Below are 26,443 nucleotides of genomic sequence, written 5' to 3' on the forward strand. Positions count from 1 at the left end.
GTCAGACCATTTGTTCTACAACATTGCCAATCAAGGGACGGGTCATGCATAGGCTGAAGTTTATGTCCCCTAAATATATAGTGATCCGGTCAAGAGATGTAGAAGTAATTAGCAGTTGTGAGGGTTGCAGTTTTCTTGGGTCACTCTGTACGTGTCTTGTGCCATTTTGACAACATTGTGTGTGTGTTTGATTGATCTGCACCTTGCATCGATCTGCGACTGCGTAAGGCTTTGCTGACAGAGAGGGAGTTTTTTGTGGGTTTTTTTTTGTGTTGTCAGGTCAAAGTTGTTAAATTTATCTCGTGTACTTGTCATGCAATTGTGACGTAAATAAAAATGTATTTCATTCAGACATCACAGACTGGGTGTCAAAATATGTGTGGGTGTTTTAGTTTGTACATAGATCTATATGAATTATTTTCTGTACTTATGAAGACATTGACTCTGCAATAATCAGTCGTGATAGGTCATACTGAAGAGAGAGAGAGAGAGAGAGAGAGAGAGAGAGAGAGAGAGAGAGAGAGAGAGAGAGAGAGAGAGAGCATTGGTCAGCATATGATCCTACGGATGGTCATTTCAGTAAGAAAGCATTATTTGTATATCTTGACACAGACACACAAGCACACACACAGACTTTTATCTCCAAGCAGTTATTAAATGCCAACAAGAAGCATGGAACCCAACAAAACATTCAAATCTTTCTGATCATTCACATCTGACTTTATTTCAAGGCGATGCATCGATTTTCACCACAACTTAACACGAGAAATAGCAGGGTTTTATTGTTTGACCTTTTTCTGGTTACCTTTTACATACCTTCCTAACACTGTAAAGCATCAATCATAAACACCAACACGAATGCGTTTATATTTGTACATTGGATAATCATTAATTGCAGACTATGAGGCTTTTGTTGATTACATTCAGTCACTGCCACCTGTGATCATCCAAAAATCAATCAATCAAAACTGCCTTTAGACATGTACCCAAAAGTAAAAATTTTTTTCTTTCCAGATAGCCATAAACGCCATAAATACCGGACTATGAATCCCATAATGTAAATGGGGTGGTTGACAAGATAGTTTGCATAACAAGGATTTTTTTTATATATATATATATATACAGCTGTATCAGATACACAGAGGATGGCCAGGTGAAACCTTAAAATAGAGTACGAACATATTCTTTATTTGAAAGAGAATTTTAAAAGGCCCCTCTCCTCCTCCCCTCCCAGTGTTTGTCCAAGTGTAAGACTTGTCTTATCCCACCAATCCATGCAAAAGACAGTCCACATCTGTGATGATGAGAACAATTCTTTGACATGGAAAGATTGTGCCTTTAAAATATAAGTACCATGTCAAAATCCAGATCACAGGTTTGTTGCCAATGTTTACTTGCCCAATTTCACAAGGCACATTGAGTCAGACTGTGTGAAGTTCATGCGATACAGTATCAGATAGTAGACATGTACATTAATATTCAAAGCATAAGGTATGTATTTTGTTTTTACCTGATTAAAAGTTCAACCTGACAAAGCATATTCGAATATGTTTTATAGTTTTTGTTTGTTACTGAAGAATGTTTAAAAAATAATTTAGTATTATTGAAAAAAAACAATATTCTTGGGCTTGTTGATCCAAATTCATGGGGTGACTGAGTTAAAATATTGTTTATTTACTTGTTGTTTCTTTTTATATTGGTTTGGGAAACAGCTACCAGCTTGTTTATGGCTATGTGAGACAAAGTTACATACACATTTTTCTTATCAATCTTTTATTATATGAAGTCTTATATCGCGCGCGTATCTCCAGACTCAGACTCAAGGATCTATTTATGCCGTGTGAGATGGAATTTTTTACACAGTACATCACGCATTCACATCGACCAGCAGATCGCAGCCATGTCGGCGCATATCCTACTTTTCACGGCCTATTATTCCAAGTCACACGGGTATTTTGGTGGACATTTTTTATCTATGCCTATACAATTTTGCCAGGAAAGACCCTTTTGTCAATCATGGGATCTTTAACGTGCACACCCCAATGTAGTGTACACGAAGGGACCTTGGTTTTTCGTCTCATCCGAAAGACTAGCACTTGAACCCACCACCTAGGTTAGGAAAGGGGGGAGAAAATTGCTAACGCCCTGACCCAGGGTCGAACTCACAATCTCTCGCTTCCGAGCGCAAGTGCGTTACCACCCAGTCCTTTATTTGTTCATGCAAGGCAGGTATTACTATTGACATTGGATATACACTCTGCCAAAAAAATATGTTGCACCCATTTTCGTACCCCCACTAGACCATTCATTCCCGTGTCAATTCATTCAAACTTTCTTTGTCATTAAAGGCCATCCACTTGGCTATCTGGCACACTTTTGGAATCAAAGATTCATTTTACATGGGTTACATGATCGCCTCTTAATTAAGGGTACCCCCCAAAATCGACCCTACAATAACGTTAGGCACTAATTATACATCAAAGAAAATTCAGAATAGGCACAATTTGGCAACTTTAACATACGAGGATAAAGCCAAATCAATTATTTTACCTTTAAATGCCATTGAACGTTTAAATGAATAAACACGGAAATGAATGTTTTAGTTAGGGTACGAAAATGGGTGCAATAAGGCATTAAGTTTGCCTTCAAAGTGTGTATGATTCAGAAATACTAGTCACTGTGTGTTGAACTGGGACACCTAAGAACAAGGTTGGGGTTAAAATCAAAATTCAGAAAATTGTCACAGTACTATCCCCTCTCTTTTTTAGGTCACAGAATTAATTATTCAATTTACATAGACAAACTTAAAAACTCAATATCTTCAACAACAACAGCCCGAAAATCAATGTGGCTTTAAATTTCATCGCAATTGAGTACACTGAAGAGCACAAGTCAACGGAAATTACGAGAAACAGTGATCAAAATGGTGCATATTCCAAGGAAGTTGAGGGCAGGAACTACCATAAAATACACCGGTTTTTCTCTTCAAGTCATTTGACCACAACTTTTGAAAAATTATCTTTTAACACAAACGAAGTAATTTGAACTACTCGGTCGGGCTGATGTGGGTTGCGGACGACCCATATGGAATTCCGTAAGGAATTTTACGCTGTGTATTCTAATTGGGATGGTGTAGGTCATGTACGACCCATACTTGTATGCAAAGAGACGGCAAAACTCCTAATTGGATGGCGTGGGTAGTGTACGACCCATACTTTTTATTTTACTTTTAATCCTTCTTTGGAAAGTATGGATTGTACACGACCCACATCATCAGGACTGTGTAGTCCAAAGCGTGATTCTTTTAACCCTTAGGCTGGTTGTCGCGACATATGTCGCGCTACTTTACGTATACTGTCACCTGGTTGTCACGACATATGTCGCGCTACTGGCTCAGTCTGTTTGGTCGGTTCCGATTACCTCCCATGGATGCAAAAACCTATATGACTGTTTTTTGTTATTTTTCTCTGTTAATTCACCAGTGGCTATGTAACATGTGTTACAGAATTGCACCAGTGTAAGGGTTAAAGAACTAGGCAGATGCGTTTGAGGGCAGAATGTTTTGATGAGGCAGTCTATTGTAAAACAAATTATATGACTGAAAAGGGGCATGTATTGATTGCCCTTATTCAAAAGGCTGTTTGAGTTCACATGAGGAAGTGTGTATACATACAGTGATTCCTACAACACAGGCACCCCCAAAAATCAAATTCGAAAAATCAAGGTTCCTGCGTTAAAATCGACAACAAATCAGACTCAGAGCAATCAAATGTGCATCTGAAACAGTCAATTTTGTTACTATGCCATGCTGAGCGGTGTATGTGTTAATTCTCTCAGTAGGTATATGTGGTAAACCGGCACGGTTGGCCTAGTGGTAAGGCGTCCGCCCCGTGATCGGGAGGTCGTGGGTTTGAACCCCGGCCGGGTCATACCTTTAAAATTGGCAATCTAGTGGCTGCTCCGCCTGGCGTCTGGCATTATGGGGTTAGTGCTAGGACTGGTTGGTCCGGTGTCAGAATAATGTGACTGGGTGAGATATGAAGCCTGTGCTGCGACTTCTGTCTTGTGTGTGGCGCACGTTATATATATGTCAAAGCAGCACCGCCCTGATATGGCCCCCTTCGTGGTCGGCTGGGCGTTAAGCAAAACAAAAAAAAACAAAAAAAATATGTGGTAATCCTCTCAGTAGGCATAAAAGGCAGTTTTTGAAGCCGTTTTAGCGGGTAATGAAACAAAACAATACATTTGAATTTCTGCAATTTTTAACGCATTGCGTTCAAATATTTGGTGATTCGTGCTAACACATGTCATGAATTAGAAAAGACAACATTAAACAGGTTTGCGATTGTGAGGTGTTAGCCGGTATTTTTACCGACAATTATCAAATGAATTAATTAAGCAACAAATCAGTGCTGAGGCCGACGCTATTCTTAGCGTACATTAACGACCTCCCGGAGAGACTGACGGCACTAGCGCGCCTGTTTGCGGACGACACTGCAGTGTACAGGGTGGTGACTAGCGTAAACGACCAGGCCCAGCTACAACAAGACCTCCATCGCCTAGCCGAGTGGGAGAAGAGCTGGGACATGCAGTTCCATCCTGCAAAGTGCAACACCCTGCCTGTTACGAGGAGCAGACGCCCACTACAGCCCTCTTACCAGCTCCATGGGCATACGCTAAAGAGACAGTGAAGGCGGTCAAGTACCTGGGTGTGACCATTCAGGGTGACCTGTGCTGGGACGACCATATTAACAACATCGTCAGCAAGGCAAACAAGACCCTGGGGTTCCTGCGGCGCAATCTGAAGATCTCATCAAGATCCGTGAAAGAGCAGGCGTACAAGGCCTTTGTCAGGCCTATCCTGGAGTACGCCTCGTCAGTATGGGACCTGCACACCCAGAAGAACATCGACAAGCTTGAGACCGCCCAGAGACGAGCTGCCCGATTCGTCTGCAACCGCTACCACAACACGTCAAGTGTCAGCCGGATGCTGGACTCCCTTGGGTGGCAGTCTCTGGAGGAGCGCAGGAAGCTTGCCCGCCTATCGATGCTCTACAAGATCACGAACAGCATCGTCCACTGTCCGGGCATCAAGTCGAAGCTGGCCCCCTTACCACCACGCCAGCGAAGAGGCCATTGCCAGCAGTTCGGCCTCATCACCTGCCGCACTCAGTATCGGAGTGCCGCTTTTCTACCCAGCACAGTGAAGGACTGGAACTCTCTACCAGCAGCTGTCGTCGAGGCCCGCACTGTCGACACCTTTGTGTCGCGCGCCTCGCACTAAACCAGTAGCCACTGTGACTCATGTCCCCTCCCCCCCATACTCCCCAACCTGTGAATTTTAAATGGACTTTTGGATGCTGGAAACGCTGCTTTCTTGGACTTGCGCAACATCCCATCAAGTACCGAAGTAATCACTACTGCTGATTGTGGGCAATAATGGAAAGACAAGACAATCAGATGTACCGAATTACAAACAAAATGTCAAGTCATTTGAAACGTTAGTACTGCTGTTATGCGACATGTTAGAAAGAATTACAAAAAATAAAGATGTACCTTTTCCAAAGAAAACAGATTTTTTTTTAAATATGCAGGCTTTTTAAACAAACATTAAAGCTTCAAATTACACTAAAATGTAATTCATAATCAACGACGGCTGCTCAGACCACTTGTTCAAACGCGTACAAACATTCTTGGGAAATGCTCTCTCAAAAGCCCTGCTCAGCAGCTAGCAGTTAAATGTTCAGCAGTGAGCTTGATGTGGGCTATTTGTGCTCAGCGCTGTGAAAATAGTCCACTTCTTAAAGATTACTTTCGCTTTGAAATCCTCATACCATCCATGTCTGATAAAATATGTACATGAAATTTGAGTATTTGGTTTATTTGAAGTTGAAAATAGCAACAAATTAAATTTGTTTGATGAGTCAGCTTAGAGTTAGACCAACCAACTATTTTAAGGACTCTTTCTGGCATGTCAAATAAAAGCAAACCTAATCTCTCGAATGACTTGATGTACTTAACGACATGTCTTAGCATAAATTACCAGACGTTTGAACTGAATTTGAAGGCAATGCATTGAGAAATTTATTAAATGTGCTGGATTTCTTCTGATTACCCACTAAAATGGCCCCAGAAACCGCATTTTACGGCTTCTCAGAAGAATTACACACCGTTCATCATGCCATTACGCCATTGTTAGACAAGATATGTAAACTAAGCTGACTGTTTGGATGCATATTTAATTTTTCTTTCTAATAACATGCACAACAGGTTTCCTTTCAGCAGTTTTGATAGTATACTGTTCAAAAAAAGAAACGCATAGTTTGTAATATTTGGTTAATTTAGTTATATGGCTACAAGGATATCCACCAAACTGCAGAAAATGTTTATCTGGTCGTCGACCTTTCGTCCATTGCCACAAGTGAGCTCTGCACGTGACGCATGCGTTATCAGTGGCTACAATGTCAAAATTGCTCATTTGGCATGACCACTCGTCATGCTTCAGTGTAATCTCGTGAAACTCGGGGAATATTGAGCTCCCACCATGTCTTCCAAAACCCATAAAAGCGGATTGTTCGCCACAAAGAAATCAGACGACAATTCAGCGACGAAAGATGGCCCGATTGAGCAGAGAAGACCGCCAAATTGCATTGGGTCGTTTACAAGCAGGCCAAAGTCAAAGTGCAATCGCCAGGCACTTCCACGTGTCCCAGAGCACCATCAGTAGACTGTGGGTCAGGTTTCAAGCCACTGGCTCCGTTGCTGACTTGCCACGAGCGGGAAGACCAAGGGCGACAACTGCTGCTCACGACCGCTTCATACGGCTCCGCCACCTCCGGAATCGTTTCCTGTCGGCCTCATCTTCTGTCCAGGCTCTCCCCGGGCCACACCGATTATCGGACCAGACCGTGCGGAACCGCCTGCATGAAGCTGGTTTGAGAGCTCGCAGACCTCACAGAGGAGCTGTCCTCACCCGCCGCCATCGCCAGAACCGAGTGCAGTGGGGCAACCAGCACCTTCGCTGGACCGTCCGGAATCACTGGAGACACGTGTGGTTCAGCGACGAGTCCTACTTCCTGCTCCAGCGACATGATGGTCGGAGGAGGGTCTACCGGAGAGTAAACGAACGTTACGCGCCCAACTGTGTGGATGAGGCACCCGTTCATGGTGTGGGGGGCGATCAATACCGCTGGAAGGAGCACCCTGGTGCACGTCCAAGGGCGCATAACTGCCCAGCGATACGTGGAGGAAATTCTGCGCCCACACGCCCTTCCTCTTCTGGCTGACCAGGATGCCATATTCCAGCAGGACAACGCTCGCCCGCACACAGCACGACTCACCACCCAGTTCCTCACCGACCACCATGTCCAGGTGCTTCCCTGGCCATCCATGTCGCCAGACATGAACCCGATAGAACACCTCTGGGATGAATTGGACAGACGTGTGCGCAGGCGAGAAGAAGCGCCGGCAAATCACCGCGATCTATTGCAGGCACTTCAGGAGGAGTGGGACACCATCCCACAGCAAGATATCCGGCATCTGATCCAGTCCATGCCCAGAAGGTGCCGGGCAGTTGTTGCTGCTCAAGGCAGTCACACCCCCTACTGACTTGACAGCCTCGGCACCCAATCGTATTGATTGACTGATTGATTTGAAGATGCAAATGAACTGTGTGTGCATTCAACTGTGTCCATACCAAATTTCAAACAAATAATCTAAATATTGGATTTTCTGTTAATTTTTTTGAAAAATAAAACAAATTTGGCAAGTAGCAACTATGCGTTTCTTTTTTTGAACAGTATATGTCGATTTTAACACGTTAAACTTGATTTTGCGAATTTGATTGTTGGGGATGCTAGTCTTGTAGGTTCTACTTTATAAACAGTACCTCGCGTAAACTAAATCTGTTTTCTATATAACATAGGACAATGAATGGCCTTTTCAGTCTTATAATTGGTTTTACAATAAATGGCCTCATTAAAATGATCTGCCCTCAAACGCGTTTGCTTAGTTTGTTGTTGTTGACAGGTAGTATAGAAATAGAATATGAACGTTGGACATGTTTTAACTGCTAACTAATATTGACAAAACCACTGTATACTTCTGTGTCTGCAGACTGTTCCTGGCATAATTAATGTAAATGCTTAAAAAATTCCTTTAACCATTTTAAATATAAAATTTGTTGTTTTGTGCAAGGGAGGTTACACAGTGGCCACTACATACAGTGTTGGTAGTTGGCCCCTGAGCAAGCGTCAGCATCAGTGTTGGTAGTTGGCCCCTGAGCAAGCGTCAACATCAGTGTTCGTAGTTGACCCCTGAGCAAGCGTCAACATCAGTGTTGGTAGTTGGCCCCTGAGCAAGCGTCAGTATCAGTGTTGGTAGTTGACCCCTGAGCAAGCGTCAGCATCAGTGTTGGTAGTTGGCCCCTGAGCAAGCGTCAACATCAGTGTTGGTAGTTGGCCCCTGAGCAAGCGTCAACATCAGTGTTGGTAGTTGGCCCCTGAGCAAGCGTCAGTATCAGTGTTGGTAGTTGGCCCCTCAGAGAGTATCAGGGTCAGTGTTGGTAGTTGGCCCCTCTGCGAGTGTCAGCATCAGCGTTGGTAGTTGGCCCCTCGGCGAGTGTCAGCCTTAGTGTTGGTAGTCGACCCCTCAGCGAGTGTCAGCATCAGTGTTGTGTCAGCATCAGTGTTGGTAGTTGGCCCCTCAGCGAGTGTCAGCCTCAGTGTTGGTAGTTGACCCCTCAGCGAGTATCACCATCAGTGTTGGTAGTCGACCCCTCAGCGAGTATCACCATCAGTGTTGGTAGTTGGCCCCTCAGCGAGCGTCAGCCTCAGTGTTGGTAGTCGACCCCTCAGCGAGTATCACAATCAGTGTTGGTAGTTGGCCCCTCAATGAGTGTCAGCATCAGTGTGTGGGTAGAGGTCCTTGAACAAGGAACAGCAACATAGTCATAAGAGCAGAAGGTTTCTTGTATTAAATGTTAGCAACAGAGCAGTTTCACCACATAATCTTACAAGAAAAAGAGAAGACAGTGAGTAATTCTAAAACTTGCTCTTATTCATACTACACTTAGCAAACCATTTTATCTGTACAAATTGTGTACTTTAAAAAAAAATCACTCCCGAATCATTTTGTTCAAACTTTCTACGCCATTAAAGGCACTTCACTTGGAAATGTGGCACACTCTTCCGCTGCTCAAAAAAGGATGCCCCAAAAATTGACCCGAAAAAACACAAAGTACCACTTAAAAATCGACTCAAGTTCAAATGAAAATAGAACATTTATATAGCGCTTCTTCACAGCTCAAAGCGCTTTGGCAACGTTTACATACGTGAAGAAGAACATCAATTATCTGTCCAGAACAGGGTGTCTTCTTTGGTTAACTTTTGTACTTTGTGTTCTGCCATTACTGCTGATGCAGGTGTCAATCGCTTCAGCAGTAAAAAACATGAGGTCTTGCGTTAATTTAGAGGGGTTAAACAATTAAAAGAAAGCTCTGTATATCAGCAATGACTCAGTCCTTTAAAATGAATCAGACAAGGCTAACAATTCAGGAAATGGAACAAACCAACTGAATTGCAAATTAGCACAATTTCTTGAAATCCCCTAGAGCATGTTCTATTCTCCTCACAATCCATGCCCCCCCCCCCCCCCCCCCCACGTTAACAATAACAGCGTAAATACATGTTTTTAGTACTAGTAAATTACTAGTTATTGTCACTTAAGAATCAGTTTTGTTGATATCAAGGAGTAGTAAAATTTAAAGTCAAAGTTTCAGATAAAAGATTAAAAAAGAAGTCAAACACTGAAACAGCATTCTTCTTACTCACTGTCCAGTTTTTGTGTGTGTCACTGTGTGTGAGAACAATACGTTTTGACACATCTCTTTCAATGTGTATGCATACTACTACTATTACACAAGTTAGTACTATGTGATCCCAGAACGCCTCTTCTTTTGTTTTCCAAATGTTCTACAGAATTGTCAATGACTGAATGAGTATCATATTACAAGCATAACATATTTACCTGAAATGATGTCCAGTCTTTTCTTGCACACCACGTTCACTAAGACTTATGCTTTCATTGGCATTCCTCATTGTCTCTGCCCTTGCTTTGGTAACTGTATGTTAGTGTCCACGGGTAGAAGATGACACTGGAGGAGAGCATGGTGGTGCCAGACGATGCAGACGGTGATGAAGTTTATTCTCTGGTGATACAAGAAAGAAAATTATGAGCGTTTGCTGAATGTTTCAGTGTTTGCTTGTATGCATTTACAATTACCAGGTGAATACGCTGCACAGATCTGCAGTGCAGATGATACTAAGACAACACTGTCAGCACAGCTACCAAGTCAAACTTACAACGAGCACAGTCAGTATATAATATGGTGCTGATTAACAATAACAACCCATTTAAGTTTCAAACATGCCTTTTCTGCTCTAATGTTTTCTCTCTCATGCACGCTGTTTTATAACCTTGACATTTTCTGCAACAACATTCCCAAACACAATCTGAAAAGTAGCATGCCTTGAAAGGAACATTTGATCAATTATGCTTTAGATCTATTCCAAACATTACCTTTTTTCATCATGACAGGAAACAATGCTGACGTGTCTTGCTGACGTGTCTAGTTCACGTGTTGAGTTAACCTGCTTGGAGCACTGCTGTAGATATAGGGTGTGACTGAGTATTCAGGGTGTCAAGATGTAGCCAATGTCACCGTATATGAACAAGCCCAGAGGTGCTTGGATTGCAGGACACACCCAACTCTCATTTAAAATCATGGTACCCTTTTCACACCCTGGCCATAGAACAACACGACACACGGTCCAAAGATGTTCGTCACCAACTACTTCAATGCCTATAGAAGCCGTCACGGCGTGGCATCCTTCCTTGTTGATATTATACTCGTGCTGTTTTGTTTCGTTGACTGACTGATAGACTGTTGTTCGAAAATGTGTGTAAACAGCACCACAAACACGCCGAAAAAGTGCACTACAAGTACAAGCTATCTGGAATTGCTCACGAGTACGTGTGGTTAGCCGCTTCCTGTCGGGTTCACACTCGTCGTGCAAGGCAGAATATACATTCGGTGGATGCAGCGAAGACTCGTTTCCTTGCTGATGTAGAATATGTCGCCGTGCATGGACTGACAGACATCAATCACGCAGAAAACGGTGCAATCATAGTCTTCGCGGGTGCTTGTAAGTGCTAAACTGCATACCGTCCACACTCTTGTCAACATATTTCAAAGAGGAGTCCATGCTTTGACAAATGAAAGCGTGCGGCACTCTCCTTATCGTCTTGGGCATTCCGCGGATCCGTGCGGTGACGAAAATGTGTTGATGGCGCATGTTATATCGCAAAATGATGCACGAGTCGAGTCGACTCACAGTCTCATTTACGGCCGCCATTTTTAGGATTAAAATTATCTCCCTTGCAAGTTGGGGGCGCTTCTGTCTGCTCTTACCTAACTTAGGGCTGGGGGGGGGCTGCCCTATGTTAAGAGCGACATAGGAGCGCTCTTTGGCCAAAGAGCGGTCCGTGAAACGCACCTATCTTAACTTTGCTCTTAACCCCATCTTGACCCCTTAAGAGCTCCTAAGTTAGGATAAGAGCGGTATATGAAACCGGCCCCAGATATACGTCTTATCTCATGAAGTCTAAATAAACATCTGTTGTCGCTAGAATGGTTGTTAAAACCAACAACCGGTGCTTTTTAACAATGTATTATCATTTTTATATACACTGATTTTTTCGAATGCAGTGTATGTCAATGGGCATGGCATTCAGTACAGCTTTGTTGCGTCAGTGCAATCTACTCTATAATTCTTAACTCATGTCAAATGAAGTTACATTTTTCATTTAAGCAATGTATTGTATGTAAATTGATGATATGTTCTTACTTTCACTTTACTTTAATCATGTAGCAGTAGTTTTCTTTACTTGCTTATTCTTTAGCAATTTTAGACTAGTCCCTCTTTAGGGCGAGGGCCAGATGTAAAAAAGCAGATCACTGCTTACTCTATTACCCTCGTTAAATAAAGAATTGTTCTTGTTCTTGTTCTCTCCCTCCCCCTCTCTTTCTCTCTCTCTCTCTCTCTCTCTCTCTCTCTCTCTCTCTCTCTCTCTCTCTCTCTCTCTCTCTCTCTCTCTCCCTCTCTCTCCCCCCTCTCTCTCTCTCTCTCTTTCTCCCCCTCTCTCTCTCTCACACTATAACACACACAGATACACAAAACACACACACACACACACACACACACACACACACACACACACACACACACACACACACACTTTACAAACTCATGCTTGTAAGCAGGCAAAAGCAGACGCACACGCAAACAGAATACGCCCCCCTCTCCCTCAATTCACAGACACACACACACACACACACACACACATACACAGACACACACACACACACACGCACACATACACACACACACACATACACACACACACACACCACACACATACACACACATATACACCCACACACACACACACACACACACACACTTATACTTCCTGTAATACCAGCTTCAACCTCTTATCCCAGCATAGCCTCAGTCAAAAGCAATTGTGTGCCAGATTAATGCGGGACCCTTCAACAGAAATATTTCCACTGCCTCGCTCCTGCACTGAAATCGATAAGAAGAAACACAGACAGACAGGACAGTCACAGCATAGTAGCACGTTATACTGGTAGAGTGTCCTAAATTTGACAGTCCCTTTTATCTTTTCCAGTTGACTGCCTTCACATTTGTTCACTGGAGTAGAAAAATGGTCGAAGGAGATGGAAAGGATGGAGGGAACGGGGTTGGGTGGTGGTGGTGGTGGTGTGTGCGTGTATGTATGTATGTATGTATGTGTGTGTGTGTGTGTGTGTGTGTGTGTGTGTCTGTATGTATGCGAGCAGGCGAGCGCGTGCGTGCGTGTGTAAATACGTGTGCGCGTGGACAGTTCGTCTTGGGGGACAAATCAATTTTGTTTTAGTTTTGACTTTGAGAAGAAAACTTAAGGAGTAATAAAGTTATTATGAATGCTCGAAACACATGCTCTAAAAACGATGAAACAATTTTCTTAAACATTCAACTGTATCAAGAAGCTTGTTTATTTATTTTTCAGCAATCGATTTAGAAGGATGACAGACAGACAAGCCCGTCACAATATAGTAACACGTCCAACTCATAGTGTGACCTAAATTTGTCTGTCCCGGAATTCTATCTTATTCGGATGACCGCGTTGGGGATGGAAATTCATTCATTGCTCCGCTGCAGGAGAAAAAGGATTGGAGGGGGGGGGGGGGGGGGGGGGGGGGAGGGGGGGAGGGGGTGGTGCGAGTTTTGGGTGTGTGTGATGATGGTGTGTGTGGTGATGGTGTGTGTGTGTGAGGAAGGGGGGGGGCAATATTCGAAAGGTGTTTTCATTACGGAAAGAGTCGACTTCTTTAAACGATACGTACGGTCTGTCTCTCTGTCTCTGTCTCTGTCTTTCTCCCCCCCCCTCTCTCTCCCCCCCCCCCCCCTCTCTCTCTTCCCCCCTCTCTCTCCCCCCCCTCTCTCCCCTCTCTCTCTCTCCCCCCCTCTCTCTCTCTCTCCCCTCCCCCCCCCTCTCTCTCTCTCTCTCTCTCTCTCTCTCTCTCTCTCTCTCTGTTTACCGTAACGTACCAGGCAGAAATACAGTACGTTCGTTAAAAAAAAAAAGAATAATACATTTTTAAAAAGCACCAATAAAACAGGTTCGGTTGTTGGTTGTTGATGTAGTGTTGAATACATTTTCAGTTTCGGTGTGCGTGTGTGTGTGTGTGTGGGGGGGGGGGGGTCTGCGTCTTTTTCTTTTTTCGCCGGAACTCTCCCCCCCCCCCCCCAATCACACACACACACACATGAACAAGAAAAAACATGTCCAACCAGCAAAAAAATCATGATAGCTCTGTTAGTGAAAAATCGATTTTGTTGACTACTTTAATGAGCAAACTAATGAACTAATTTTTGCGTGGCCGAGCTGAAATTAAATCTCACAGTCCGGACTTAGTCGAAGCCGGATTGCTTGACCAAAATGTCAACTGGCAATGTGATTGAAAAATGAGGGCGTGACAGTGCTGCCAAGTTAACTGTCACAAAAAGCCGGATATGACGTCAACAAAGACATTTATCGAAAAAAAAATATCTGAGAATATTATACCCAGGAACTCTCAGGTGAAATCAGTTTCAAGAAGATCAGTTTAGTAGTTTTCTCTGAATCGCTCTACACACGCACGCACACACACACCGTGGCACACACACACACACACACACACACACACACACACACACACACACACACACACACACATATACACATACACACATACATCACCACCCTCGTCTCGATTCCCCGTCTATGTTAAAACATTTACTAAATGTAAAAAGAAGAAAAACACACCTCTCCCCTCTCTTTCTCCGCATACGCGGAGTTTGAGCGAGCGTGTCTCAGCCCCCCTTGCAGGGCCCCACCACTGTGGCACGGCCTTGTAAACGACAATCTCGCGAGATTTCAGTACAGCCAAACCATAAACATGGCGAAGAACGGTTGCGTCTGCTACAGTACTGCTTGTGTTGTGATTCTAGCACTTATTCTACCTTCATCAGATTCTACGAACAGCCGAGGTAAGTTGTAAACGTTTGATTAATCAGTTTATTCCATTTCAGCTTTGATTCTATTCATTTGAATTGTTATCGTTACGTTGTGGATACCTGTTCAACGGATCTTCTTGTCACCGTAAAAGTAAGTCGCCAAAGTTGTTTCGGCATTCTTTGAAGTGTTGAGCTTAACGCACAGGTAAAACCAGACGTTTTTCCTGTGTCGTTGACTGAGAAGTTATCGATTTATTTTTGTTAGAATAAAATAGCTTTGCTTGATCGCAACGGAAATCAGACCTTTTTGCGTAATGAGATAACAAGAGTGACAGAGCAAAACAAATCACTTACTGTTTCAGTGCTTGTTGGTATCAAATCAGCTTTTGTAACATGCGAGGATTTAACCCTTTCGCTGGTAATCTTGAACTTTAGCGTGTTAAATTCATAGCTCATAATTTAGAGGCATTTAAGTCTCCAAATTTGTAGAACCTGCACTTGTAATCATAACAAGTCATTTTAGATGAATGAACTCCAATGAACTGTACGAATGCATTTCGTTTACATGGGTCAAAGAAGGAATTATCCGTATGAGCGAACAAGGGAGACAACTCATTCGTGTAAATGATGTCCCATGGTTGACAACGTACGCCATTTTCGGTATATTTTCGGTACATTTTCGTCGATTGAACAACCAAATTAATTAATTATGCTTAAGTTTGGAGCTCAATCCGTCAATTAATTTCACAACAAAATTGTTCTTTGGCTTGCTTAGGCCTACATGGACTTGTATCAAAAATAAGTAAAGAATGTCACTGGATTCTGAGCTATGAATTTAACACGCTAAAGTTCAAGATTACCCTTTCGCTGACGGCATTTCAACACAGAACACCTGCAGGCGGATTTATTGCAGCTCAGTGACTTCAGATCGATCAAAGAACTCAGATCGTATTGTCGTTTGTGTTTCGGTGTTCAGTATAGCACTTGAAAACATGTTTGCGATTCGGATTTTTACGTCAGTTACCATGACCTTAGCTGGTCACTGGCCCCATTCCGTTCTGTCCAGAGATGTTCATCCATCCGTGAAAATAAGTAAATATGCGGGGTCCAGCCAGTTGAGTTACTGCTAGTGCTGCACGCTGTACTGCTACTGTTGTTAGTCTGTGGTTTGTTTATCAAAGTGTATGCAATACATAGGCACTTTCTAGTGAAAACATTACAAAATGGCAAAGTCAGATTATCCATCCTTGTTCGATTGACATTCTGTTGTATTCATCTTTTGCATGTCAGTTTTTATTAAATTAACTTTACAAACTTCTTTTGGTCATAGGCCTTAATTTACTGTTTAGTCTGTCGTAAAGCTTTCACGTAGTTTTTTTGGATTTCATTATTCATTTGAAGGTAATCAGTTGTTAAATTCAACATTTGTTTCTCATTTAATACGTTTTACTTTTAATGAGATTGCTGTGGGAATGTTTTGAAAAAAAGTTTTAACCTTGTGTATCATGTATGCAGTAAGTATTTTTGGGCAACATTTTTCTTCTCAAGATTCTACTCATTTAACACACACCAGGAACTAAAATGTTCTGTTTTGACAGTGACACGTGATCACTTCATGGAAGGAACATACGATTTAGGCTTAAAGTGCACTTTCCTTTTCCAACATAGTTACAGAACTTTGTAAATCAAATATCTTCTTGTTGTGCAATCTCTTCTCTCTTAACCAAAAACCCGCTCCTGCTCATCCACTTCATGAGAAATATGACATTGAATTAGGTCAGGGAAATGAAAAGTTAATTTAAAAATTTTTATGCATTGGGACTTCATTGAAACTTTCTGGTGATTTATATAGGAAGTGTGACTCTTCTATTTTTTTTAAGCAAAATCCACGAGAAGACTTGCAACATGTACCGTACTTGACATACATTTTAAACACTATAAGCAGAGATGTGATCATACATTATTTCAACTGAAACACCATCAGCAGAAATCTTCTGTTTTGATTTAGTTTAGTTACTTTATAGTTAAATGTATGCGTAATAAAAATGTATAGATAACACACACACACACACGCACATGCACACGCACACACACACACACACTATAAACTCATGAAAGAGAGAACATTTTGAGCATTTTGTTTTTCCATAGGAGCCAGTATTCTTAAGTGCGAGCACCAACATTCAATCATTTTCTGTTTGTACTGTATGATCAGCAAAGAATATTTCAGCTGTCATGGTTTTATTGCTTTTTGTTCCAAATTCCATGGAGTGTGAATGTGAAACTAGGGAACACATGCATTTGAGAATTTGTCATGGAGCCCATTAACTGGACCTAGCAGCTACTCTCTGGCTTTGCTGTGCGTGTTATTTTGCAGTTTGATTTAGCAAGCTTTGTTTGTCTTTCTAATATTGTGTGGCCTGTAGACACACAGTCCAGCGCAGGTCAGGATGAAAGCTTGGTAGGGGGACACAGTTCATGTTGTTTAGTGCAGAAAGAGGTTGGGGAAAGGGGGAAAGTGTGTGTGTGCAAAACAATGAAAGTGCAAGCCTGGGAATTTCAGTGTAGCTTTGTTGTTGATACTGTTTGTGTTGTTGCACTTGCTGAAAAAGTCTGTTTTTACAAGCCAGGGGGGTATGTCTCTCCTTTCCAAGTGTCCTTTTTTGACAGGGCGACGGATGTCTTGGTTAACTTTGTAGACTAGTGGACAAGGGAATGTGTACTTTGTTGTGGAATGTCCTTTCAATCACTGATATTTTGCTTGTGCCTCTGCCTCTCCATGTATTGGTTTTCTTTCTTTTCTTTTGTTCATGCTGCTTTGTTCTTTTTTTTTTTGGGGGGGGGGGGGGGTCATTACTCATTTGTGTGGATCTTTCGTTTTTGAATTGTAGTTACTTCTGGAACAGATGGCCATGGATTTTAAGTGCATTCTTTACATTTTTTATGAACAATCACTGAGGATTTGGCGAGAATAACAATTGGAATGGTTATTAAAGCTCAGAGACATAAGGGTTTTTCTCGTTTGTTATTGAAGTTCAGTTGTTGAAATTCAGAGACATTGGATTACCATTTTGTGGGCGACGGGTAGTGACAGAAAAGAATTAACTACAGGCCTGCAATAACAGGTCAGAGCCTGAGTAAACAAGGAATCAAAGACAATGTTTAACGAGATCACGTCATTTAAAGGAGACCAAGGGCATCTGAGGTACGATTTTGCTGTGAAGATTCATAAATTGTTGGGAAAAAAGGTAGCAACAGGGAACAAATCTAAGGACAGAAAGGTCAGAGAAAGACCAAAGTAAACATGCAAATAAAGGAGTTAAATAAAAGGAGGATACTGTGTGGAATCGCTTGATCACGATGAAATCATGACCTTTATTTAACACTACGTACGTGGGCATGAGAGAGAGAGAGGGAGGAGAGAGAGACAATGACAATTCATTATTTAACAAGGGTAGTAGATTAAGCAGTGGTCTGCTTTTTTACATCCAGCCCTCGCCCTAAAGAGGGACTAACTACAAAAATGAAATAAAAATACAAGATCAAAAATAGAAAATAGAAAAACTAAAATTCTACATTTTAACAGATAACAAAAGTGAAAACACATTATACATATGTACACAAAATGCATTGCACTGAGGTAAATTGCAAGTTAAATTGATGTGAATTAAGTGGTATAGTGCAGCTTGCACTTTCTCAACATCATGCTCTAATCCATACATTACATTTTAAAGAAAATCAATCAAACAAGCAAGACATTGCTAGATCATCACACATCTAAATAGTGGTTGGTTTTTAAGTCCCTTCATCCGAAAAGGGTTTGTGTACATTATACCAATACAGAGAGGGGCATGTTTAATACAAAAAATGAATACCATTTAAGACAAATATCATTTACTTTGACTTCATTACATAAGACAAATATCTGCTCTTAAAACTATCAGTGCTGGTAGTTTGCCTCAGGAATGTTGGGAGAGAGAGAGAGAGAGAGAGAGAGAGAGAGAGAGAGAGAGAGAGAGAGAGAGAGCAAACAACTACTGGCGAACAAGCTTTCAAACTGCGTGTGAACCTTAGTTCTTAGTCCCTTAAAGCTGCCAGTCTTCGACAAGTAACTGTACAAGGACTACTACTCATCTGAACTGAAGCGAAAAAAACTATTTCCAGCATTGTTAGGTATTGATGTGAGCTTGTTCAAAGCAGCGTAGCCAGTGGTAGAATCTCTTCGCTGACGTTCGAACGTGGACAGTGTAGATTTCTGCCAAGACTGAAATGGGCACCCAACTGTAAATCGTGCTTATCAGAGCACGACGTCGCCTTTGTCGCTCAATGACATGAACTCAGTTATTGACTTAACGTTGATTTAAGTGGGTGACTCACTAATAATAAGAACTCATATATATATATATATATATATATATATCTTTGCCATTTCAGTCATAAGAAACCAACAACGCGTGACTGATTCATAGGCATTAAATATATATATAATACACCCAGGCATATTGCTATTAGTATTACTGCTTTCATAACGGACTGTTATTAACTGCGCATAAAAATGTGGGCTCTGATCACATTAAAGTGTGGAGAAAAAAACTAACGCAGCAACCGCAGACTTGTTGTGATTGGTGAAACCTGAGCAGAAATAATACACATTGCAGGAAAAAAAATGTCTTTCCTCGTAGATTGAATCGAACACGACAGCGGGCAATTTCTGCTCTTGCCTGGTCATTCCAGCAGAAAATATTGACCCAAAAAGATGATGATGATGATGTTGCTGGTCGCATCACGATCCAGAAAGATTTTGCCCTGCTGCCCATCAGGTCTTGTTGTAGCGTCTTCGTAATGTGGCCAGATATAATTGCGCGACAGGCTTGCTTCCTTTTTTTTCCCCGCGCGTAATTGCTTTGCGTTGACGTTGAAGATTATTTTCTCTCAGAATGTTGATGTAGCAGTAGGGATACATATATATATTGTTGAATGTAGAAGAATTAATTTAAGAGAGAGAGAGAGAGAAAGAGAGTGTTGAAGTGGAAGTAGAAATAGGGACATATAATAAAGAAAAGGATTTATTTTAATAATGAGACTGAGAGGGAATATTGCTTGGCTGAAAATAAAGATTTAAGAAAAAATTGTCTTCTTACATATATGGTAGATCTCCTTGAAAACGGCTGGAAGAGCAAGAGTCGTTTCGAGATAAGATTTTTGACCAAGAAGCAGAACATTTTTTTTAACCAGGAGAGAGAGAGAGAGAGACAGGCTTTTGTTTCGATTTTATCGGTCGCAAACGCCGCTGTCCTGACATTTTTATCGAACAGAAACGATGTGTTTTGCGCAGAGATTGTGTGCAGGGACAGGTTTAGCGATTTTGCTTGTACTATTTATTTCTCTTTTTACGGCGCAGTTTCGGAAGGTCCTGTCACGCTGTAATTCACACCAGGATTTCACGAACACGCGTCGTCGCAAGGCAAAAGCCTCGCCACGCACAAACAGAAAAAAAAACAAAAGAGAGAACTGAGAGACAGAAGAAAGACAAACACGTGCAAATCACACGACGCATCGCCGCTTTGTGAATCAGTCTTGCAGACAGGATTGAATTTAAATGTCAAACTGGGCTATCAGATTAAACAAGATTTTTTTTTGCATTCATAATAGTATTCAGAGACTGTCATTGTCTGTCCTAGCCGGCTAGCACATTTGTTCTGGTTTGAAATCCCCAGAGGGCACTATTGCTAGCATCCGAAATATCCTCTCTCTAGTAGTAGAATGTGTTAAAGCAACAGTGCCCGTGGAGACTCAGCAGCGAGCGCACATTTTTCAGCTTTGAGATTCGAGTTGATACATCTTGTTTCAAACTCTCAGATTTCTAAGGCCTGCTGTCTACAATCGCCATTTTAGATGCACGTACTGCATGGGCCAGAAGGGACTGTCACAAATCATTGGACGATTCTGTGTACACGTGAGATACGGAGTTATTTGAGCAAATATTTATCATTTCGTGACGCTTGTCGTAGGTGCTGTGAGACAACTTTCAGTTTTGTATTTAGCGTTCACGCTGGAGTTGAAGAGAGGTGACGAAAACTGGTTGATTTCTGCTTCTTGCGCTCAGCAAATGATGTGACTATTCGTCTTAAGTTTCTTACGGAGGATACTTCAGTACGTCAAGTACAGTATAACATTCATTGCAACGGCGAATCAGGCCATTCAAGTTCTTCTTCACTTTTCTATAAAAACGGTTCAAATTCTGAGAGTTCCGTATTCGGACGGCTCAGTCCATCGACCAGCGGAATCCACTCCCACTGTACAAAAGGGCAAACAGAAATGTTAATTCGCTACAAATCGAAGGTATTTCGGCACTGCAGCATTATGATTTGAAGAAGCTACCAGTACACTGCACTAGCAGTTGAACGACAGTGAGACACGTAAGCACGTGGACAATGCTACTGTAGGGATGGCAGAAAATAAAAGCTTTTCGGGTTGTCTTCGGCGTGCAATCCTCCCGTTCTTTTTCCCCCTTGTGCTGCTTCCTGTGTCTCTTTGGGTTTCCCTTGATGAATGTCAGTGCGCATACGCAGATGCAGGGTTATCATGTTTCGATGTTGACTAAACGGGAGTCGGGGAGGGAAGGGGGTATATAAATGGCATGTGAGGTCACGCAAAATGTCATTTTCTTTCGGTTTTTCGACCTGTCTGAATTTTAACGGAACTCTGACCTATTCGCGAAAGACCCAGGCTTACAGAAGCCTCTCCGATGCACCGTTCTGACTAAATGCCGTTAGGGGGTTCCAGTTACAAGGCTGTGTTTGTCCTGGTCGGAGTGCAGGTCTAAAAGACGCGTGGCATTTTCTCCTCTATCATTTTGAGCAAGTGGATTAGTGGTTTGAATAGGCCTAGAGGCCGGCTGCAGACTGCAAACAGCACAGGACTGATTTTCACGGCGCCATCACGTCCCTTCCTGCCCCCGCCCGCCCCCCAGTCTCCAGAGCACTGCAGTGTACAATGTCTCAACCAAGCAGTCCATCTCCGGCTAGACTAATTGACTGTGTGCTGCTAGTTCTCTGATGATGGCACGTTTGTGGTGTTAATCTGAGGCTGCTGAATTTGTTGCCATCCACACCAGGGCCAAATATGATAAAAACCTTCTCTACTCTAGTTACCACTAACACCAGTTAGCTCTTACCATCAGATTCGTTTCATCGCTCCGACTGAATGAAGCCGACTGAGCATGCTTTATGCAGAGCCCCCTTTAAGTTTAAGTTCTCTGTCGACCACCTGAAACAGCAGTATAGTGACGTCAATCAGCATTGACAAACCTATGTTATAGCCCATCCGGTTGGAGCAAAGCCGTTTTGCATTTTATTCGCTTTGTCTTCCTGGCAAGCAATCAAAGTGAATTTCCAGTCGACGTTGATCGAACTCGTTTCGGGAATTCAAAGAAAGGAGGAAGTTGTTTTAAATTCACAGAATAAAGCGGGATGTCTTTAAAATGAGCCAGTCACGAAGCCCTGCGCTTTTTCGCCTAATTTTTACTTTACTTGACTTGAAATAAACGCATCGTGATTTTTATATCTGTCTCTTTCTGTCGGTCTGTATCTGTCTCTTTCTATTTCCCTCCCTCAGTTCCACACACATTCGCGCGCGCACAAACACACAGACACACGCAAACAAACACACTCTCTCTCTCACCCCCTCTTCCTCTCTCTCTCTCTCTTCCTCTCTCTCTCTCTCTCTCCCTCTCTCTCTCTCTCTCTCTCTCTCTCTCTCTCTCTCTCTCTCTCTCTCTCTCTCTCTCTGCAGTTATGTATAAAGTGTCTTCTTTTTGTCGCCCTTTTCTTCTTCATGGTATTGTTTTTCTTTGCAAAATGCGTCATAGAAAATGTCAAAGAAACTTAATAAACGGATTTGTCAGGCTCAGAGCTTTTATGAAGGAAAATGCGGCCAAGCTTTTTTTTGAAAACGCAACATGAAAAGTTTAGCTTTCTTCTGTATTTGTGATCAACACTTTTTCCGGCTGAGACTGCTTCTTTGACTATCCGACGTTCATTCGTTTTTTGGGTTCCGTTTCTCCACCTGTTAATTAGTATAGATCCAGACATTCAGCTGCTGAAGAAGGGAGTTGATTATAACACGCGCGGCCAGAATTAGAGGATATTTGACCACAAAAAATACTGGCAATTTCGTCGATCCGAACCCACCTCCAGTAAAACGTGTACGCCTGACTCTCTACTCTGTGGTTATTCCATACAATCATCTCTCTCTCTCTCTCTCTCTCTCTCTCTCTCTCTCTCTCTCTCTCTCTCTCTCTCTCTCTCTCTCTCTCTCTCTCTCTCTCTCTCTCTCTCTCTCTCTCTCTCTCTCTTTCTCTCTCTCTCGCTCTCTCTCTCTCTCTTTTTGACTCACATGCGAAGCAAAAGTGAGTCTATGTACTCACCCGAGTCGTCCGTCCGTCCGTCCGTCCGGAAAACTTTAACGTTGGATATTTCTTGGACACTATTCAGTCTATCAGTACCAAATTTGGCAAGATGGTGTATGATGACAAGGCCCCAAAAAACATACATAGCATCTTGACCTTGCTTCAAGGTCAAGGTCGCAGGGGCCATAAATGTTGTCTAAAAAACAGCTATTTTTCCCATTTTCTCGGAAGTTTTTGAGATTGAATACCTCACCTATATATGATATATAGGGCAAAGTAAGCCCCATCTTTTGATACCAGTTTGGTTTACCTTGCTTCAAGGTCAAGGTCACAGGAGCTCTTCAAAGTTGGATTGTATACATATCTGTTCAAAAAAAGAAACGCATAGTTGCTATTTGCCAAATTTGTTTTATTTTTCGAAAAAATTAACAGAAAATCCAATATTTAGATTATTTGTTTGAAATTTGGTATGGACACAGTTGAATGCACACACAGTTCATTTGCATCTTCAAATCAGTCAGTCAATCAATACGATTGGGTGCCGAGGCTGTCAAGTCAGTAGGGGGTGTGACTGCCTTGAGCAGCAACAACTGCCCGGCACCTTCTGGGCATGGACTGGATCAGATGCCGGATATCTTGCTGTGGGATGGTGTCCCACTCCTCCTGAAGTGCCTGCAATAGATCGCGGTGATTTGCCGGCGCTTCTTCTCGCCTGCGCACACGTCTGTCCAATTCATCCCAGAGGTGTTCTATCGGGTTCATGTCTGGCGACATGGATGGCCAGGGAAGCACCTGGACATGGTGGTCGGTGAGGAACTGGGTGGTGAGTCGTGCTGTGTGCGGGCGAGCGTTGTCCTGCTGGAATATGGCATCCTGGTCAGCCAGAAGAGGAAGGGCGTGTGGGCGCAGAATTTCCTCCACGTATCGCTGGGCAGTTATGCGCCCTTGGACGTGCACCAGGGTGCTCCTTCCAGCGGTATTGATCGCCCCCCACACCATGACGCCTCCACCACCATGAACGGGTGCCTCATCCACACAGTTGGGCGCGTAACGTTCGTTTACTCTCCGGTAGACCCTCCTCCGACCATCATGTCGCTGGAGCAGGAAGTAGGACTCGTCGCTGAACCACACGTGTCTCCAGTGATTCCGGACGGTCCAGCGAAGGTGCTGGTTGCCCCACTGCACTCGGTTCTGGCGATGGCGGCGGGTGAGGACAGCTCCTCTGTGAGGTCTGCGAGCTCTCAAACCAGCTTCATGCAGGCGGTTCCGCACGGTCTGGTCCGATAATCGGTGTGGCCCGGGGAGAGCCTGGACAGAAGATGAGGCCGACAGGAAACGATTCCGGAGGTGGCGGAGCCGTATGAAGCGGTCGTGAGCAGCAGTTGTCGCCCTTGGTCTTCCCGCTCGTGGCAAGTCAGCAACGGAGCCAGTGGCTTGAAACCTGACCCACAGTCTACTGATGGTGCTCTGGGACACGTGGAAGTGCCTGGCGATTGCACTTTGACTTTGGCCTGCTTGTAAACGACCCAATGCAATTTGGCGGTCTTCTCTGCTCAATCGGGCCATCTTTCGTCGCTGAATTGTCGTCTGATTTCTTTGTGGCGAACAATCCGCTTTTATGGGTTTTGGAAGACATGGTGAGAGCTCAATATTCCCCGAGTTTCACGAGATTACACTGAAGCATGACGAGTGGTCATGCCAAATAAGCAATTTTGACATTGTAGCCACTGATAACACATGCGTCACGTGCAGAGCTCACTTGTGGCAATGGACGAAAGGTCGACGACCAGATAAACATTTTCTGCAGTTTGGTGGATATCCTTGTAGCCATATAACTAAATTAACCAAATATTACAAGCTATGCGTTTCTTTTTTTGAACAGTATATTTTGAAGTGACCTTGACCCTGAACTATGGAAGATAACTGTTTCAAACTTAAAAATTATGTGGGGCACATGTTATGCTTTCATCATGAGACACATTTGGTCACATATGATCAAGGTCAAGGTCACTTTGACCCTTATGAAATGTGACCAAAATAAGGTAGTGAACCACTAAAAGTGACCATATCTCATGGTAGAAAGAGCCAATAAGCACCATTGTACTGCCTATGTCTTGAATTAACAGCTTTGTGTTGCATGACCTTGGATGACCTTGACCTTGGGTCAAGGTCACATGTATTTTGGTAGGAAAAATGTGTAAAGCAGTTCTTAGTGTATGATGTCATTGCTAGGTTTAGTTATTTGACCTGAAGGTCAAGGTCATGTAAAGGTCAAGCATGTGAGTCGTATGGGCTTTGCCCTTCTTGTTTTAGTTTGATAGTGCCCAGCTTGATGTCTTAGTGAAGCTCATTGTACAGAAGGACAGAACATACACATAACATAATTAATAATTATACCCACATCCACACTACCCCCACTCACTTCCCTCCTTTGTATTGCAGTACAGTTGAGTTGTTGTTGGGAGATACATGTGTAGACTAATAATACACGCACAATAAACACGGACGCCCATCACCACACCCTCTTGCTCTTACTGTCCATTACTGTCCAGTTGTGGTAGTAGCGGGTGACTGTGAGTGAGTGGCCTGACGGCGTAATGGATGTGTAAAAATTGAAGTTGCTTAGGGAGGGAGGGGGAGGGGGGACGAGAAAGTGCCAAGAAGAGGGGAGGGAGCATCTCAACGGTGCTGGCCAGCAGGCCATTCACGGTATTGATTTTCCTGCAATAGCGGCCACAACCCTGCTCCCCTCCTTTGCTAACCAGCTTCCTTGGTCGCCCTCTACCCCCCTTCTTCACCCCCGTCCACCGACTTCTTCCTCGCCATTTGCCTCCACAATCATCATCATGGCCACCACCACCAGCACTTCGACAACTACAACCACAACTTCCACTACCCTCACTGCGGTCACTATCCCCCACCCTCACCCCAACCCCGTCCCCCTGTCTTCTCTTCCTTCCCCATCTACTCCCTCTCTCCCCTATCGCCGCTGAGAGCGACACCGCCATTTGCAATTACAAAACAGAGCGAGAGAAAAAAAAAGAGAAATATAAGAAAAAGAAGAAGCCCAAGTCGATATCTCATTAAGGCGGTTTTCGCGGAGAAAAAAGAACAACGAAGAAACTTTGCGATTTCATCTGCTCTCGTCCGTGCGTGCACTCATATGAGCAGCGTATTATATACCTTTTTTTTTAGGGGGGAGGGGGGGGGGGGACTAGTATATAGGCATTATTCTTTGTGGACGGGAGAGCCCTTTGTGTGTGTGTGTCTCTCTCTCCCTTTTCATTATTTTTTAGTGTGCGTTATGGACATTATTCGTTGGGGATGGTAGAGCCCTTTTTCTCTTTTTCTTCTATTTTTTGAGCGATAAAGGACTTATTCTTTAGGAGACGGTGAGAGAAGAAAGAGATTG

General features: G+C 43.1%; 1 protein-coding gene and 1 long non-coding RNA gene across 6 annotated transcripts in view; one reads left to right on the forward strand and one right to left on the reverse strand.

Moving 5' to 3' along the window:
• Positions 1-8,440: 8,440 nt before the first annotated feature.
• On the reverse strand, positions 8,441-11,634 carry LOC138982749 (uncharacterized). Its single transcript, XR_011460956.1, has 3 exons — positions 10,579-11,634; positions 10,027-10,207; positions 8,441-8,924 (listed from the first exon to the last, which is right to left on the reverse strand). It is a non-coding gene; the product is annotated as an uncharacterized lncRNA (long non-coding RNA).
• A 2,915-nt stretch (positions 11,635-14,549) lies between these two features.
• Positions 14,550-26,443, forward strand: part of LOC138983238 (plexin domain-containing protein 2-like) — a 108,904-nt gene continuing 97,010 nt past the window's right edge. For all 5 annotated transcript variants that reach the window (XM_070356657.1, XM_070356660.1, XM_070356659.1 and 2 more), the window contains exon 1: positions 14,550-14,654. In XM_070356657.1, the coding sequence (XP_070212758.1) occupies positions 14,564-14,654 (91 nt within the window). In that variant the 5' untranslated portion in view covers positions 14,550-14,563. The remainder of the gene's footprint in view (positions 14,655-26,443) is intronic.

The sequence above is a fragment of the Littorina saxatilis genome, linkage group LG12, assembly GCF_037325665.1.
Source record: "Littorina saxatilis isolate snail1 linkage group LG12, US_GU_Lsax_2.0, whole genome shotgun sequence".
Lineage (NCBI taxonomy): Eukaryota > Metazoa > Mollusca > Gastropoda > Littorinimorpha > Littorinidae > Littorina > Littorina saxatilis.